This window comes from Toxotes jaculatrix, chromosome 5 (genome assembly GCF_017976425.1).
Source record: "Toxotes jaculatrix isolate fToxJac2 chromosome 5, fToxJac2.pri, whole genome shotgun sequence".
Taxonomy (NCBI): Eukaryota; Metazoa; Chordata; class Actinopteri; family Toxotidae; genus Toxotes; species Toxotes jaculatrix.
Window position 1 is genome coordinate 10,347,327 of NC_054398.1, and position 18,712 is coordinate 10,366,038.

At 41.7% G+C, this 18,712-nt stretch overlaps 1 protein-coding gene across 2 annotated transcripts in view; it reads right to left on the bottom strand.

The window, feature by feature from the left end:
• ldlrad3 (low density lipoprotein receptor class A domain containing 3) overlaps positions 1-18,229 on the bottom strand; it is a 76,271-nt gene extending 58,042 nt beyond the window's left edge. For both annotated transcript variants that reach the window (XM_041039370.1, XM_041039369.1), the window contains exon 1: positions 17,886-18,229. In XM_041039370.1, coding sequence (XP_040895304.1) covers positions 17,886-17,940 — 55 coding nt within the window. In that variant the 5' untranslated portion in view covers positions 17,941-18,229. The remainder of the gene's footprint in view (positions 1-17,885) is intronic.
• Between the last annotated feature and the right edge of the window lie 483 nt (positions 18,230-18,712).

Sequence of the window (18,712 nt, forward strand, 5' to 3'; positions counted from 1 at the left end):
AACGCAATTGTTTTGTCAAATTTTCTGCAATTTATGAAAATAATAACCCAACTGCAATGGAATCTACCATCGGCCTATAATAATCAGTTACAATAATGCTTTCATTTGTCACGTATGCACAAAATTGCGCTCCCACATGTTTCCATGAATGCACAATGCTGTATTCCCTTATTCTCCCTTGTTTAATGCCATGCTGTGTATGTTTATTTTGCAGTGTGTCTGGCATACTTGATATGTAGGCCATATCTTTTATTGCAGCTTTTATTGTGTAGCACACTCCCAAAAATAAGACTTCCCCAAAAGGGAAATATAGTCAGGGTGTTGATGTGAGTCAGTCTTACTGCAACAGCCTCTGTTGTTCCCAGCGTAGAGGAATGTGGATATGAGAGGCCAGGACAACTAACATCTTTCCTGCTCCATTTTCTTCTGATATACTTCTGACATCTACATCACAACAGAATCCAGAACTAAACATAACTTCATCCTCATCCTGAAAGGAAGATCTTTTACATTTTTGTACATTGGCCTTCCATTTTTTAGTCTTTTTAACTTTTACTTTTATTTACTTACACTTTTACAAAAAGTCATTGTTTTGACCACCCATTCTTTAAGATTTCCCTGGCCACTTTCACTGGACACAGCAGCACTGGTAGCTGCAGCTTTACAAGCGAGCCACGAACGAGCAACACGAGTAATCCTGCAACCAGACAGGTTTCAAATCCCATCAAATCCCAGACTTATCCAGTTGTATAAAGCACATTTTTGGAGACGCATACACCTGAAATGTCTGATAAACTCATGCACTGCTTTGTGGCAAGTGCACTGGGTCAAGTTACACCTGTGAGTAGCTCTCAAATACCAAAAGACCATTTATGGTGAACTGCCATAACTCTAACATTTACTTTAATTTTCACTTCCAAATTAAGTGCTTTATATAACATTGTCGCACTGTTGCCTTGCTCAAATCTGACCCCTCCTTAGAATCTCAGTAATAAAATTGGTCATCATCAGTAGGAATGATGGGAAATACTGTGTAAAAAAAAAAAAAAAGAAGAAAAAAGCTCACTGGTAGTCACCAAACCAATCCAACTCAAATGAAAATGAGATAGAGTGAATGTTATGAGCCTAGTTTGTTATGTAATCCCTGTATTATCCTACAAGTGATAAATCGAGAATGTGATACAGTTCAGAGGCAGAATGGTTTGTCATTTTAAATCACATCTAACACTGCAGGCCTTTTTAGGGAATTGGTAATAGAGACATACTGATCTCTCATTCGGCCACCATAAATTGTTTTGTTTGCTGAGGAAGTAAAGAATAGTCACCCAGACAGCTCACGTTAATTTTTAATGCACTTTTCTACTGAGGATTCGTTCTTTGTTTATGATTTTGCAGTTACGATTTAGTGTGGAGGTAACACAGTGAATACAAATATCTCCATTAGATTTCTAAAACCTCTCGACTGAAGACAAATGAAGTGATTTTGGTGACAATTTGCCAAATTTCGATAATGTTGTTTTAGTTCTGAAGTGCTTGTTCCATCTTACGTTTTCATGATCTAATCTCAGTCGTTCGCAATCAGCTTAAATACTAAACTGTTATCTGTGCAATTAAATCAACTTGATGAACTATGCAGCAGTGAAAGATAGATTTAGGCGTAGCAATTTTGATTGTGCTTACAGAACACAATTAAGTGTGTACAATCAGGGTGTGTTGATGCAACAGGAGTGTAACCACTGCTGATAACGAAAAGTAAAAGACATCATAATTTATTCATTTTGCATTTTTCACCAGTTTTTCTCCCAATTTGGAAATTCCACATGCACTCCAGTCCTTGTTATTGCTAACTCTAATGTTGGCCTGGAGAGGGCTACAGGCGTCATGACACACGGTGCATTGAAATTTAAAACTGTATTTCTGTCTCTCCCTCACTCTCTGTTGTTTATGTGCCTATGGAAGTTTCACTGTTATTTGTGTAAGCTGAGCAGCGGCACACTGAAGGTACAAAATGGTACAGATCTATACTTTGTAGGTGAACCTGATGTTTCTTATTGGCACAGTACTATAATATATCTGTTTGAACATCTCCTTTCCTGTGTTTGACAAAGAAGTAGAGCGTTCCTGTGAAGTGGAAATGTCTGTTACATTCATACACTTTATTTCTATCAGGGCAACATGTATATATAGATATATACACACACACACACACAGGCTGAGAGAGATATAAACAGAGCGGAGGAGGCATACTGAGCAAGAAAGTTAAACAAAAGCAGCATGGTAGCTGCTGAAGAGAGAAAAATAATGTTTAAGAATCCTCCGTCACTAAAGTCAGCACTGTAGCAATATTGTGCTTTCCCCACTTCACGTGGCATTCAAAATATTCAAATGACAAAACACAACTATGCTTTCTGAGCCACATGCGTTTGTCTGCACGACTAATTCATGAACATTTCCGTATACGTTTGAGGAAACTGACATTAATAAAAGAGGGAAATTTCTCCACCAACTCATTCTTCTGAATTTAATTCTAAACAACCATACACCAAACGCGACACACATGGTCTCAAACATGAGTCAAATGCCATTTTTAGAATGAAATGTGTGGTTTGTGTGACTGTGTGAGTCAGTAACTGTGCTCAGAGTGTAACTGGACCAGCGATGCTACAGTGGTGGGCGTGACGCGGCGCGCCACAGCGCCTGGAGACATTTCTATGTTTGCATATTCATAGATTTTGGAATTTTTGATGAGGACTAAGGAGCAGATGTACTTTTAATCCATTGCAGTAGTTTATCAAGCTTTTTTTGTGGAGGAAAACTTATTAGTCAATGCTGTGTATTTCTTCATGTATTAAAATGTTTCTGGAGGGGGATCTTAGCCAAATACGTAAGTTGTTTCCTTGTTTTAGTCCAAGATGGAAACTGTAAAAGGAATAAAATGAGTCAGAGACCCCAAACTTGTGAAACAGCAGGGTTAAAACTTGTGTGGCCAAAATGAAAATATCCTGTCATGACCAGATCATGACCACCAGGCTGATTGCTGCCAGCTGAATTCACCCTGAGAAAAGGAATTAAGAGTCAGAGGATGTCTCAAAAACCACCCACTGTCAGACCAAATTTAAAAAGTCTTAAGCACCGACCTCAGAAGGAAAGACTGGTTCATTTTCAACAATGCCGGCCACAGCAGTGAGCTGCTCTCACAGGTGTGGCATCTGCCCAATTCAACCCTGCCTGCATCTGGAGAGGAACAAACAATGGACCACAAGCTTGTCCTCTCCACAGGCTAAAGGAGGATTAGTCACCATCTATGCAGCAGATCATGAGGCAGTTGTTTGGCTGAAGGACTTAATATTCTTTCTTTAATGAAATAAAGACACTGGCTCTAACAGCAGTAAAGTCAAACTTAACTCTTTATGGAAAAACACAGAATACTCTTATACTCTACTGCTCGGACTACTGCTCCTTTGTCTGCAACATTTACAGTTTGTTAACTGCGAAATACATTATATGAACTAAGAACTATGGTTTGTCCACAGTCCTATTTCATTAATGGACAATAAAGGACAAACATTGCCTTCTCATCCTTCTTCATCCAATTCTTTTTTAAAAATAAGGACATTAAGGCAACATAATGAAAAAATCATTATCCAGGAGTCCATATTCTAAAGCTACTAATCTACTTTGTTCTGAACTGGATCTGCTCTCGTGGACTCACATCAAACATGGTGCTGTTCTCAGTCAACATGGCAGAATAAATGGAAGTTTTCTAACCTCCTATAGCTTATGGCATTATCGCAGACATTGAGGGATAACCGTGATTTCAGAGAGCATTACTCAAGAAAACAAACAGCCTGCATTTCTTCAAGACCCTCTCGTAACTAATCCAAACACACACACACACACATTCGACACAAAATTAAGCAGACTGCACCACATGGGTTTTGCCTGGAAAGACACTGACAGTGCAGCACGAGGCTGAAGCTATTTTGTTGACTGCATAAAATGCAAACAAAATATGTTCAAGTAGAATATGAACCATCATAGAGCAGCTGTGTTTCCTTTTTGCCTTTGCTACCATTTCAGTTTTGCCGACAGCTATGCAGTCAGTGCTCAGTTCTTTACATCCCCAGCGAGACAGTGACTTCCTGCCCTGCCAGTATTAAGTGCTTTCCAGCATTGTCGAGGTTCAGAAGAAAAAGCCTTGATAATGATGAAAATAAAGTATAAAATGTCTGTTAACGGCGGGTTTATTTCTGGTTTCAGCACAAAATCGAAGACTTTTCCACTAGGATGTGGCCACCCAGCAACTAGCAGGCATCTAGAAGGGAGGGGCACTGACAAACCCTCTTAAAAGCCTCAGCCTTGTTAAAGAGGCTGCATTATTGATGGTGCATCTGTGGGCTGAAATATCACCAGAGTGAGCAGACCGAGACAGAGAGATAGAGTGAGAGAGAAAGAGAATACCAGCTTGAAGAGACAAACTAATGTCTGAGAGGGAAACCGTGATTTTGAACAAAGAGCAGTTGTCTGATATGCATATTTCACAGAGCCAACTGAAACATATAACTAATAATCCAAAGCAGCTGACTGAAACAATCCATGCACACACAAACTGTCTTAAAAAGTAATCTCTAACCAGCATTACAATATTATCAAGGGACAGTATTGTCAGCATACAGATGTAGATCAGCTACATCTGTAGGTTTAGATTTAACATTTACTTAAAAAATTCAAATCCACTGCTGATGACTGCTTTTAAAGTGTTCCACCAAATCCCAGCAATGCACTCAAAAGGTGAAGGCTGGGCCATAACAAAGTGAAATGTAAACTTACGCAGGGTAATGGGTCTGTGGAGAGAATAAGTGAGCATTTCTCTTCTCTGAATGCAGCTGCTGAAAGAAGTGGCGGTATATATGTCTGTAGTAGACAGCGGGCAGCTGTCTGCTCAACACATTACTTCCCGCAACTGATTCCCTGAAGCTACATCTGTGTTCTTACATATGGATCCGTAGAGGTTAATGTAAAAAATTAAGATACATGCTTTGCAAACACACAGCTCTCTGGCAACATGAGCACAGTTATTTCATTAGCCTCTGCATTGTTGTTATGTATTCATTTAGCAGCCTCTCCTTTATGCCTTGCAACTGCCTCATACTGCCTTTGGTTCTCTGGAACAGTGTCTGGCCAAAATTAGCCTGGCCCCAATAATCACACACTGCTCCTCCATTAATCTGGGATCACACATCACGCTGAGCCTATAATCCCATAGCATCAGTTTATTTTGGCTGTTTATGAGTCCATCTGTGGTTAAATTAAAATGGAGATCAATACATAAAGGCATTACAATGCAAACTCAGTCCTGAGGACATAGAATCCAGCATGGTGCTGCACAACAACAAAGAAGAAAAAAAAAAAACTTTCTACTCGCACAGTAGTTGTATAAGGTACTTTTAGAAAAGTTGTTTTGTTGCAGTTTACTTTTAACCACTTGGCTTGGGTTTCAGATAAGCAATTGTCCATCTAATCCTCTGAGAGATGACAGTGGCATTTTCACCAGCATCCCAGCCTATTAACATCACCTTGGGATTACCTTCACAGAGAGGAGGAGCTGATGGAGATGGGGTGGAGGGGTTGGGGGGGACAAAGGATGAGGAGGAGAACGATGACTAAAATGAGATTTAGTTGCTGGCACTGCGGGCAAGCTGCTCCCCACTTAAAATCAGACAAAAAGCAGCACTGTTTGACACACAGGCAGACAAAAATAGACAAGAATGGACACGGAGTATGACCACAGAAATGGGTACTCAAGTACAAACAATGCCCGCCAGACAAATATCTTCTTACGGGCATGAATTCCTCATCAGTCCTGAGGAGGAAGCTTCTGCTGTCAAACAAACACATCCATGCCATTAATTCTGATTCCCCACATTGGCCCGTCAGCGGCACGAAACTAAATGTCAACACTCCCCTGCGTCCCTTTCATCATGTGGTCGGCTGTCACAGAACACACCGGTAAATAGCACACACCCTTCATCCACCGCTACACCGAGAGGACCCCTTACAGAGCAAATTGGCATTTCCGCAGAGCTATCCAGATAGTGAGGAATGATGCAGACAGTGGCATGGAGGGAAGCTGCCAGAGCTGACCTTATGCTACACCTGTGAGACCCATGTTTTGCAGTTTGCTTCTAGTCGCACACCCTGAGCTCTGAACATGACAGGAAAGAAACAACCACAAATAAAGGAATCAAACTCTTAAAAAAGACATTTCCTACAATAAGGTAAATGAAATTCATAAACCCTTAAGCTTACTTGATGTTAAATGAGCCAGAAAACGACATGCAGAAACTCAAATGTCATTTGGGTCGAGAGTACGTTTAATTTAATAAAAACAATGCTTACGAGATGGAAATTGAACTATTTATTCTTCTCAGCACACGCAAGTTCATTATGCAGAGAAGAGATGTACTGTAGCAGAGGGTATGATGAGAGGAGTGAGAAGGAGGAGGAAGAGAAAGCCCTTTTACTTAAAATGTTCCTGGGGAGCGAGAGAGAGAGAGAGAGAGAGAGAGAGAGAGAAAGAGAGAGAGTGAGAGATAAAATGATGGAAGCAGGGAGTGCACAACAAAAAAGGCACAGACTGCCTTTGTCTGTCTTCTAGTCTGTGTATTAGCAAGTAATGAGCTCCTAATTGTGTCGCCAGGCCATGGAGTCACTGCAGGGGTTGAGAAGCAGTGGGAATGAACTATATCTGCCAAAAACACCGGGGCATAGAGAGCAATAGAGGAACAAAAAAGGAGAGCACAAGGTGAGTGGGAGAAGAAATAACGGGATGTGAGATAGAGACACTACATTAAGGAGAAGGGGGGAAAAGACGGGGGCATTACAATGGAAATATTTATTTCGACAGAATGCAGATGAGGGAAAAGAGTGCCAGTGGCCCCAGCCTGTGCTCTCTGTCTCTTTCTCTACGTCTGTCTCCTCTTCCTCTATCGTGCTGTAATACCTACTCAACCGAATGGTAATGAGTCAAAATGGTAATAAGTCAAATGGAGGGCCTTGGTTTAAAAGGTAGCAGGTGTATGAATAGTTCTCGCCGTGGCAGCCGATGCTGTAACGAAAGGTCATTCCAATAAGGTTTCAGTCTATATGCTATCTGTAAAAGGCCAACTTAGACATCGAAGTAACGTGACAGGAAAAGACGTGAACAGTGATGAGAAAGGTCATGAGAGCATTAGGTGACCAATTTTTCCCAACTTGTAATTACAGTCAGGGCAATGAGTTGATACCACAGAGATATCTCACTGTCTTATACTCTCTGCTAAGCTTTTCCCTTTTTACTCTGCGTGGTAGAGAGTGGAAGCGTGGGAGATGATAATTTGTGTGTTTTTCTGTGCGTTCATGTGTTTGATTGTGTATTTTAGCAGGTGCGCATGCTGTATTTGTTCGTCTAAATCTATCTCACGGCGTCGACGGCTCCCGCTGTTTTTCCTGGTTGCCACTTTATTCCTCTTTGCTCGCGTTTGCTGGTGAGAGATCGGCTGCATTACTCACATGTGTAATTCTGTTACACTCACTCACATGCAGAGCCCTGGACCTCTGTGTTGTCATGGTAATGGCTAAAAAGTACTCTCACACTGCATTGAGAAAAAAAGGTTCATACGCTCAAAGGGCTCATGTTGTGAAAGCCAACCATTTCCTTCTCACTGCATAACATCAGTGCTCCTGATTCTCCATATCACATGCAGACTCATGCCCAGAGCTGCAGCGCCTTCAGGCCTCCGTGTCCCCCCCAGGTCAATATCAGCATTTACTCTGCTATTCTTTCACTTTAGCCATTGTTTATTATGGCCTTTGGTCCATTACAAAGCAGGGGAAAATGCAAAGAGCAGCACTTTGGCGGCTTGCTGACCAGGTGACTGAATGTGCATCAGTCTGCACCAGCGGTTAGCGCCGTCCACCTCATTTCTCCTCACTGCTGCTACACCAGCACCATCTGTGGTAATGGGACGAGGGGCGGCGGTTGTGGGTGGAGGCGGAGGCGGCCGGTCTGACAGAGACACAGTGCTCAAAGTGCTCCGCACGGCACCAGTTAAGACACCAAACTAAATGAGAACAAATGGCCTGCACTGAAAGCAGCTCCCACTCTGTGGGCTTGGTCTTAGAAGTTTTATTTTTCTTTTTTTTTCTGGCTGGTTTATTTGCTTTCATGTGAGTTAACTGGGTTAGGTTCATGCCTCTAACTGGTACTGATCTGAGCTAACCTGCAAGACGGTCAGTTACAAGCAACAGTGCATGATACTAATACAGTGTTACAGTGTTATGCTGTAACGTGTGTAGACATGGATATATGTGCGCAGACCATGTGTGACTCTATGTCCTGTGTGTCTGTCCTTGGGCGAAAGTACCGTCTGTGCCAATGTGCACACTTTTGTGTATCAACATTTATGTGTGTGTGTGTGTGTTTACACTTGTCTGTTGCCATAAATTTATGAGTGTCTACGTGTGTGTGTGTATGTGTGCAAGTGTAGTGAAGACTGTGTGAACGGCTGCAGAGGTCAGTCAAGGAGGAATCTATCATAATCCATCATAATCAGCTGCTGTGCTGTTCCTTCAGGACAGATGAGCTCCTGACCCATGGCGGACACGGTGGAGATGAGAATCACATGAGGGTGAAATGTGATGTTTACCAGCTTGACTGGTTTCTATATCAGACATTTTCAACTCCATTGGAGGCTACGTAGACAACACAAGCAGGTCAAAGCATCTTCAAAAGCATGTAGATGTTGAGGGAGCCCAGGACATTTTTTGTCCACATTTTTTTCCAGCAAACGCACATTTTTTTATTTCGAGATGATAGTGTGATGGACATGACCTTGTCTGTGCATTAACACCAAGCAAATACTGTAAGTGGGGATACAATTAATTTATCAACACCCACAGGAATTAAGGTATGTAACTTTGCTCGGGATTTATTTACGCCAAACCAGCAATTCTTCCTTTTATGATAGTTTGTTTTGATTTGGAGGAAGATTTTCCTACTTGCACAGGTATGAGGAATGAGGAGCACACAGCATTTGTCAGTGCTCAGCTTTATAAACATGAGACTACAAAGTGAAGACTAGGCGTTCTGCTTGTCTTCTCATTTGTTTAGAAATACATGACATGTTAAGTTATATATTAGGCGCTGGAAAAAAAAACTGTCAGGAATCAATAAAATATACTGATCCTTGAAATTCTGGCATAAATACAAACAGAGATAAAACACCACTTTTGATCAGTGGTGCAGTGCACTGTCAGGACATCAAACGCCTTGGAATGTCATTAGACAAGTCTCCAGAGTACCCAGTCCAAGCCTTTGGAAATCCCACCAATCCTTCATTAAATATCGGGAGTCATTAGGCACAGGATGGCCAGGCTGACGCATCATCCTAGGCATATAAGAAATTAGTCACATTTTAGGCCTGCAGCTTCTCATTAGAGCAGGCTGCACAGTGACGGACTCAATTACCATCTCTGACACACTAGACCCTGGCAAGAGTAATAGTTCTCGCCCAGTAATGACCCAAGCCAGGACTGAACTTCCTGCCCTCTCCCCTTCATCACAACGAACCAAGCTCCACTTTCATTTGCCCTTCCCATGCTGCTTTTCTGCACTTCCTGAGTCAAAATATCAAAGGGTATAACTGGATGCAAAAAGGAGGTGTGTGTACCTCCTTTTCGTCTTTGGAATTCATTGAACAAGTGAAAAGAATTCATTTTGTGGCCTAGCGCTGGAGGCTGCTGCCAAGCCATGGTTGACAGGGAAGCAGCATTAAGGCAATTAACATGGGCTTTGCATTTGATTTTGGCTGGCGAGACTGCCTCTGTAAACAGCAGGCGGGATCGGGTGATTAGTTCCTGTGAAGATGAGCGCCTCGCCTCCCCTGGTCCCTGTCCAAGAGAGGATTACCCTTTATACATATTGTGAATACACACTGCACCTTAGACATACACAAACATACACATATAAACTGACTCAAAGGCACAATCTCTGCTGGGGAGAAAGAAAAAAAAGAGAACAAACGCCAGGGGAATCAAAGAGTGCGCACACTTGAACCAAGAGGCAGAGAGCTCGGGGGGGTTAAGCCATGTTTGTGACATGACAGAGGTGGAGCCATGTCTTCTCCGCACATTAAACTTCCAGCTTCTGCATTACTTCACCTCTTCTCCCTCAAACAGACAGGGAAATTATCCCTGCCTGTCTTGACCCTTTTATCATCCATTTAACACACAGTTTAATTCTTTAGATTCAGCTCCATTTAATGAGTAGGTTTTCAGGTATATAATAATGGGAAATTCAATATCAATATCAAGGGGTCTTGAGTCAAAGCTCTGAAATTAATTGTGACAAATAGGCAATTATTTCAAGTCAGCCGAATTGAGATTGATCTTATTTGTTCATTTTTGCACTCGCCTGGAGGAGTAGCATCAAGTGCATAATAGCTTTTACGTCCCGTGATTGGAATTTCACCTGAGAGGTTGCTAAATCAAATGTGTGTCCGTGTGAGTGAGCGGGCAGTAGTGGGTGAAGAGAATTCCATTGGCGCTGTCAACTAAATGTCAATCTGGTGAGAAGAGACGGGCGGGTCACTTCTGTCGTATGTCCTTTTCCTGCGTATAACTTAGCTACCTGCTATTCTTGTTCGCCTGGCCAAATACCCTAGCTCTCAGAATTAGGTGACTGAAATAAGGCATATGAGGGCATGCAAATATGTCCATGGCATAAATATGGCACGCAATCTTTACGTCAATAGGACATACAGCTATACCACATTCAGAGGGGGAAAGGATATTCTGTACATTACTGAAACCTCACAGTCTGCAGCACATCAATTATAATAGCGAATTTCACTTCAGCAAAGTTTCATGAGCCAGTATTTCTCATGCGTGAGTCCTGGACTTAAGAGTCTACCACTGACCCTATTGAACAATCCTAAATCATCGTGTTGTGTGGTAGAAGCAGAAAAGAGTTCCACTAAAGGTGGAACGTAATCCTAAAGATTAATCTAATCCTGCAGATAAATGCATTGGCAGCAGCACCGTGCTTCCAAAACAGGTTTCACCTACCAACGCTAAGACAATCTGCATATTTATCACACATGACACTGAGCGCTTACGTAATCGCACTTGGCACGCAAAAAGAGAGAAACATGGAAAACAAACGTCTGTGTGATTGCAATCAAAAAAAGAAAAAAACCTGTGTCTGGTCAAAATAACCATTTTACTTATGATTAGATGTTTGGAAAATTGCATCTAATTACAGCATTGAATGCCAGTGCATGGAGTTGGGCAACTCACTGGAATGCTGAAATAGCTAGAGCTGTATCACAATTACAAAACAATTATGCATGAGACTAAGGGTATGTTCACATGAAAGTTTAGTGCAGCATAATCATCACCACAGACATTTGATAAATACAACTCCCAGTAAGGATGATGAAGCATTGGCTGGTACTGAATGATCTGTGAATGTACCAGATATTAGGGACAGTTATTGAGCTGTAAAACTTTTTACTCAGTCACCATCTTACTTGCCTCAAAGATTACAAATGACCTTACTTGTTTGTTTCCCTGTATCTAATCTGTATCTTTTGTGGACAGTCAGTCAATAAGAGATCATTCATTTTGCCTGGTTTCACCTTCATAACTTCATAAAATGAGAAAATGTCCCAAATATTTTAAGCATTCAGTATATTTGAGAGTATTATCTGAAATGTTTGATTCATTCTTTTGAGTTTCTTGAAAATAGTCCATAGTCGTCTCACTCATCTCGAGGGACAAATCAAAGTCACAGAGGGATCCAAATATTTAAAAACCACACTCACGCCGCTTCGTATTTTCAGCCGGGTCGACAAACAAACAAGAGGATCAGGCGCCCTGATGGTGTCCGTGTTTCTCTCTGGATTTTTTTGTTGACCTTTAAGGTAACGTTTGTTTGGTTTGACAGAGGGATGTTGGAATTTTCAGTCCAAAATAGCCAGTCAGTGTCCACACTGGCTGCCGTGGTGGCTGTGAGACACAGTACAGCAAATGACTGCTGATCACAGGGGACAGCAGGGGAGCCAGCTGTCAGCCTGCCAGGGTCCGTTCCCTGTCTGACAGCAGGCAAAGCAGCACAGGGGACACATACAGTGGGGGTCATTCTCCTCTCTGAGGAGCTGCCGTGGATGAAGATAAAAGTGGGGAAACCAAGGTTGCTGGGCAGGGCAAAAATGAGCAAACGTGCTGGGTAAGCTCTAAACAAAATAACTCATGACTTTATAGCTGTGGTGCAACTCAGGGGTTCGGATCCTCCAAACGTCTGCATTTCTGGACTGAATATATCATAAGAGGTGAACAACTTCAAGGTTATTCCAAAGGCCTCAAAACTTTGGATCAAACTCAGCAATACACTGACAGCAGCCCAGCTTGCTGCTGACTGCTCAGTCCCATTCAGATAAAATGGTTGTAGGCTCTACTTTCATTTAAAATATTCAATATCAATCCGACATCATCAGCTCACAAGACTCTGTGTAATTACAATCCACTCTGAGAGTCTTGTGCTAGGACCTGCATAACAACTCTGGATAGCAACTTTCCTCCAACCATTATAAATAACTAAGTGTAAAATTAGTTTCATGTTTTATAGGAAGATTCTGAGAATATCCAAACCCTCACAGTGTACAAGTAAAAGCTTTTGTCCATAGTGAGCATCTCATGCACTTGTCAGGGCTGGTTAATAAAACTTCATCACTGATTGTCTTGCAGTGGATCCAGCCCCTGTGTTGGGACACAGCTTATAAATATATGAAGTCTGTTGTTGTTATCTAATTCGTGAAAAAATACTGAAGATGTTTGGGTTGCATACACATACAGAAGGAACACTAAAGACGCAGAAAACCTGGCCAGGCTGTCAGGTTGCTGATACATCCCACAAACCTTCACTCAATCATGCAGTTTACAGTTTGCCTCCATGGTTGTTGTGGTTTATAGTCACAAATGATACAGATCAGTGCAGAAGCCTTTTTATATCAGCAGTAAAATTTCTTAATTTACATTAAATACTCGATAAATGTCAGATGTGATTGGTCGCTGCATTGTGATTTTTTACCTCTTTTAGCCCCGGTCCATTTAAATTAACTTTTGCCTCTGCTCTGCCTGATCATGCCTTACCGCTTCTCGTGGGTGGTTTACTGCTTCACAGAGACAATGACTGGGAGACTGCAGCTCCACCTAGCTCGTCATGTACAAGGTGTCTTTACACTAAAGGATTATTCTAAACTCTAAAACAATGGGATATCTGTTTAAATTGATAAAAGGGAGAGAGAGCTGGGATTTCATTGAAAGAAAAAAAGTAAGAGGTCTTTAAGTTCAGCCATCTCCCCCTGGGAGGATCCCAAGGTCCTCCAATACAAACTGGAAACAGTGGATGCAGAGTCCACTATAAAATCTAGTATAGAGCTACTTATACAGTATGTAGGCAATGTGTGTATGTGCAAATGCTCCAAAAACATTCTCTGCTTGGGCTTTAGTTGAAAACAAACTTCTCAGCACATCTCAGTTCACCCTTTGGATTTGGCACTGTGGACAGTCAAAATCAATGTCTGGTACAAACTGTCCTCATGGTTAACTCCACCAGGACAAACTATATATAGTAAATGGTAAAATGGACTGGCTAAATGCCAGTTAAACACTATATTTGTTGAAAAGCAAGAATTACATTTACTCATAAGTCAACAAAATGCACAGAATGTAAGGGCTGGTATTCTAAAAACAACTCTCTTCAGTAAATAAGCAGATTCATCCAAGGTTTGATCTTGGCAACCAAGGACATGGGGGGGATCAATATAAAGCAACAGGGATTAACAAAGCCTCTGCATCACTGCAAGGCAAATTAGTTAGGATCAATCCAAAATCAATATGTAATGAGCTGTCCACTAACTTTTTCCAGTGCATTTTACTCCTCTCTGTTTCTCTCTGCCTCCTTCGATCCGCATATCCCAGGGTCCATGAAACATTTAGCAACATGACTTATATATTAGAGGTGGACTCAAAGAGAATGGACAGTGAACCCACAATCCACACAGAGAGAAAATACAATATGATTTACACATAATGGTCAAAGATCTGACAATAAACACACAGGCTTCACTGGTCATGTGTAATGTCTAATTACTGATTACTGATAAATGATGAAACACAAGAGTCCACACAATAGGTGCTTACAGTAGTTAATGCTGCACTGTTACCAAAGTCTGAAATGTGACTCTAGTCATGTGGTTTTGTTTAACAACTTTGGGAACTAAAGCCACACTGGCCCTCCTTAATCCCTGGCCTTCTCTGTGTGACTATGGCTGGAAGCATATCAACCATATCAGCCAGAGCAAAAACACAACATCTCTTTCTCTCTTTCCCCTTTCCAAAGACACGCAAAGATAAGCACAGACACACAGCGGTTTATTGCGGCCAACTGGACTGTCCCTGGGAAGCCACGGTGCAGAAACACAAAGCACAATAAGCAGGAGACAATGTGATTCTGTCCCCGTGTTCAGTGGGAGAAATGACCCGAATAGTCATGTCTTTGCTTATGAATGAAAATATTCTACCACCTGGCTTTTGTGTTTGTGTGTGTGTGTGTGTGTGTGTGTATGGCCTAGTTGTTGTACTTGTTGACTAAGGAGATACCTGGTGTGATCTTTTTCCATACAAGACCCTGGAAAGACAAAGTAACTTGAATTTTGATAGGTTTCATACAAAATTCCTCACTGAAGTAAGACATGGGCTTTGAAGCTCTGTGAGTGGACTTATTCATGAAACGTGGAAAATAGTCATGAGATAATGTTAATACAAATGTACCTTGTAGGTTTAAAACTTAAACACATGGAAACAAGCTGAATGTATTTCTTCGTCTTATTGGTGAATATAAATCAAAGGGAAATTGTCCAATTGTCATTCTGCGTGCTCACACACTAAGTGACAGACAAGAACACGCATTCTGAACAGTAATATCTGATATCAGTGCCCATAAATGGAGGGATTAGGGGCACAAGAATTTGAAATGTAATATATCAGCTAGTTAAGGATATAGTGTCTTTGATCGCGTCACGCATATTTGTAAAAGACCTGCATTAAGGATAGTTGACACAAGCACCCTTGGGTGTCAGAGCAATGTAATCAAACATTTATAAAGTTGGCACATATACATAACACAGTGCTGATCCTTAACAAGGAATAATTATCCTCAGGTGTAGGGGGAAAGAACCGATGCAAAGCTAATTCATCTTTCTGACTTTCTACCTCAATTTATTTATATCAATAACTCCACTGGTGCATGGCTGAGCAGACCAGCTGAACAGCTTAAATATATTTTCAGGCTGCACACCATCATACCATAAACTAGCCTTGTTTGTAACTGCATTGCAACATTCCATTGTCAGCGGATCGTGTGGCTAAATCTCATGTTACACCGATTTATCTCATGGAGCTCTGGAAGGCAAGTGCAAGGCTGCAAGGCTGCAAGGCTGCAAGGCTGCAAGGCTGCAAGGCTGCTTCGAGAATGGTCCAGTGCAATGCCAATTAATCTACATCTATCTCAAGTCTGTTAGCATTCGCTGAAAGGCACAGAGTGGTCTCGATCTTTATTTCATTATTACTATAGAACAGATGCTGTGCACATTGGAACATAGGTTTTATTAACCAAACACATATATAAGCAAGTTATGAAGCAGGAGGGACGTTTGCTTAGATAAAAAATTGGGAATTTACTGAGGTTGTGTAATTTACTGACATATTTGAGGTAAGTTTCAAACATTGTGTCATGTTCTGGAAACTTATAATTAATGAATCTTTATATCTCTGTATTTTTATAACTGGAAAACAGCATTTACTGTATTGTGATTCCTAGTTTCCAAATGACACCTTTGTCATAGTTGTTGGAAACTGTTGGAAACAAAGGACATTAATGGCACTCACATATCATGTGAGTGTTGACAGATCTACTACATTCAAGGGTGCTATTACGTGTAGGTCGCAAAAAATATTCCGATTCCACAGCACACCTTCAGAGAAAGAAAAACACTGAAGCTTGTGCACAGAGCACACCAACCATGGAAATTCTACTCTACTCTTCTTACATATTTTAGTTGACTTATCATTTATAGCACTGACTCTGTGTGTATAGCACTGACTCTGTGTGGGGTGGGAAATTCTGCCAGTGTCAACTGCCATATCTTCATATGTCAAATATTGTGATTTTAATAGGTACTGCCCAGCCTCAAAGAAGCAAATAGATTTTGAAACGTTTTTTTGAAAGCTTTATGTCAAATTAAATGCAAATTATTGTGACAGAACACCCAATTTAGAACCAATATTACTGGTTCGTATGTAGGCTAGAATACTAAGCAAGAGCAATGTCCCGTGAGGGGACAATAGTGGCTGGTAATATCTATGCTCTATTCTAACTGATATACAGACCTGGACACAGATACAGCACACAGTCTGGCTGACACTGTTATTACCCTGGTCAGGCTATAAGCTAATAAAAGGCTGAAGCACAATTTGTTTATTCAAAGCTGACAACACACAAGCAATACTGAAGTAAACAAACTACAGTAATATTCTGGGAGAAAATTTCTGACATCAATCATGTGTACAAGCTCCTTTGCTCCAACAGAGAAAACGAGGGAGGAGTTTGGCAGCCCACACTAAATCTCTGTTCAACACCTAATATAATGATATTCATACTTCACTCTCGATGACACTGACAAAAACATATTCATATGCATGTGCTTCAGAGCTGTTTTTTTCTACTGTGACATGTCCAAATGTCTTCTGTTAAAAGGGTCTATGGCACCAAGAGTCTCTTAGGGGTGTTATTAGTTTTTTTTTTTTTTTAGTTATTGCCATTTAATGCACCTGCAATACCTGTTTAGCACATTAGGATGCACACAATAAACTGCAGATGTGAGTACGACTTAGCTAAAGGCATGCTGACAGAAAAGTGGCATCTTTGAATGACAGTAAATGTAAGTCTGACATCTTAAATTTAATGTAGATGGATTTTTACATGCATTAAGGTTTACTGTTCATGCACATGCAAGCCAGAGCTGAGATGGGCAGTTAGTTCTTCAGCACACTGTAATCATCGGATAGATGTGACTGATTTGAATAGCAGCTCAAAACTACAGCTGCACGGTTAAAACGAGTAAAGAGCCAACTGTCTGTCCTATGTATAAACTCCTGCAGAAGTGTCCTCCACAGGGCCCCAGCTGCCATGGCGGGGCCGGAGAGTACAGATTGACTTGTCAACACTGCCCTGTCAACAACCTCTCGCTCATAACTTAGCCAGGAGGAAGCTACAACCTTATTTCAGTAAAACGCATAGTGGATGGATATAGCATGGAGGGTGTCTGTAGCAGAAAATATATACATATTTATGTATAGAGTCTAACTCAGAAGTGAAGAGGACATGCAGCCAGTTCAATGCATCGGACATGCACGAAAAACTCTGAAACTGCTGCCCCGGCAGCTACAGCTCCCTGTTTCCAAGAAGAAGAAAAAAAGAAAAAGAAGAAAAGAAAAAAAGACCCGTGCAGTCGATGGAAATGAAAATCGGATAACTTCTTTTCATAGAGGCTGCTTCAGTAAGTTTGAGCAAACTCGTCGAAGGGAAAAAAAATCATTGTATTGTACCACATAGCGAACACTTCAAAAGATTTTTACATTGCAACTCTCCCCCCTACCACCACCACCACCTCCACCCTCTCCCTCTCTCCCTGTAACCCACCCTGTACACTGGAGCATGTCCGCGCCGTGACAACATTAGTCTCCGTGTGCTTTAAAGAAAGAAAGAAAGAAAAAAAACTTACCAACAGTTCTTGAGCATGACCCCGAACCAAGCAGAAGGTACCAGATCCACATCATACGGTCCCCTTTTACCTCCCCCCGGCCTGCCCTTGCTGTCCTGCCCCGCCACGGGGCCAAAAACTGGGGGGCAAAGAAGGAAAACTTCTCCGATGCAGCTACTCCTTCCTATTGTACTTTTGAAGTTTGACTCTTCTTTTGTGTATGTGTGTCTCCCTTCCGGCAAAATTAGACGTACGTTTGGCGTAAGAGAGGTGGGTTCGCGTTGGGACAGCGATATGGAGTCCGGTTTGGGGAGGGGGTTTGGGTTTGGGGAGAGAGAGAGAGAGGGGGGGGCGAGGTTATACAGACTGGAGCTGGAAGGGGCTTCGGGGTGGCGGCAGGCTGGCTGGGGAGTCGGTCGCTCGTGTGTTGGTGCTGAGAGAGGCGGAGTCGGAGGCAGAGAGCCGGGAGAGCAGAGGTCGGCCACTCCGGGACAGCGGTTCCCAAACTGCGGGCTTGGGACCGTTAACGGTCCATCGCCGGCAAAACCAGGAGTTGTTTAAATTCCACAGCACAGTGAGCAAACAGCTGTACAGTTATCTCACACATCTAATACTGCTGAAAGCAGAAAAAAGAAGAAAAAAAATGGGAACAACTTTGCAAGGACAAAACCGACCAACTATAAAATGAGGGTCAAAGCTTACTGATATAGTTTTCCTTGATTTGAGAAAAGATACTAGGACAACCCGGGCGAGGACCATTTGAAGGCTAGGCTACTTTAAAGTCAGTAGTGTATAATACACTTTCCTCAATAAAGGTTGCAGAGCTATAAAGCTATACTGTTTTTGAT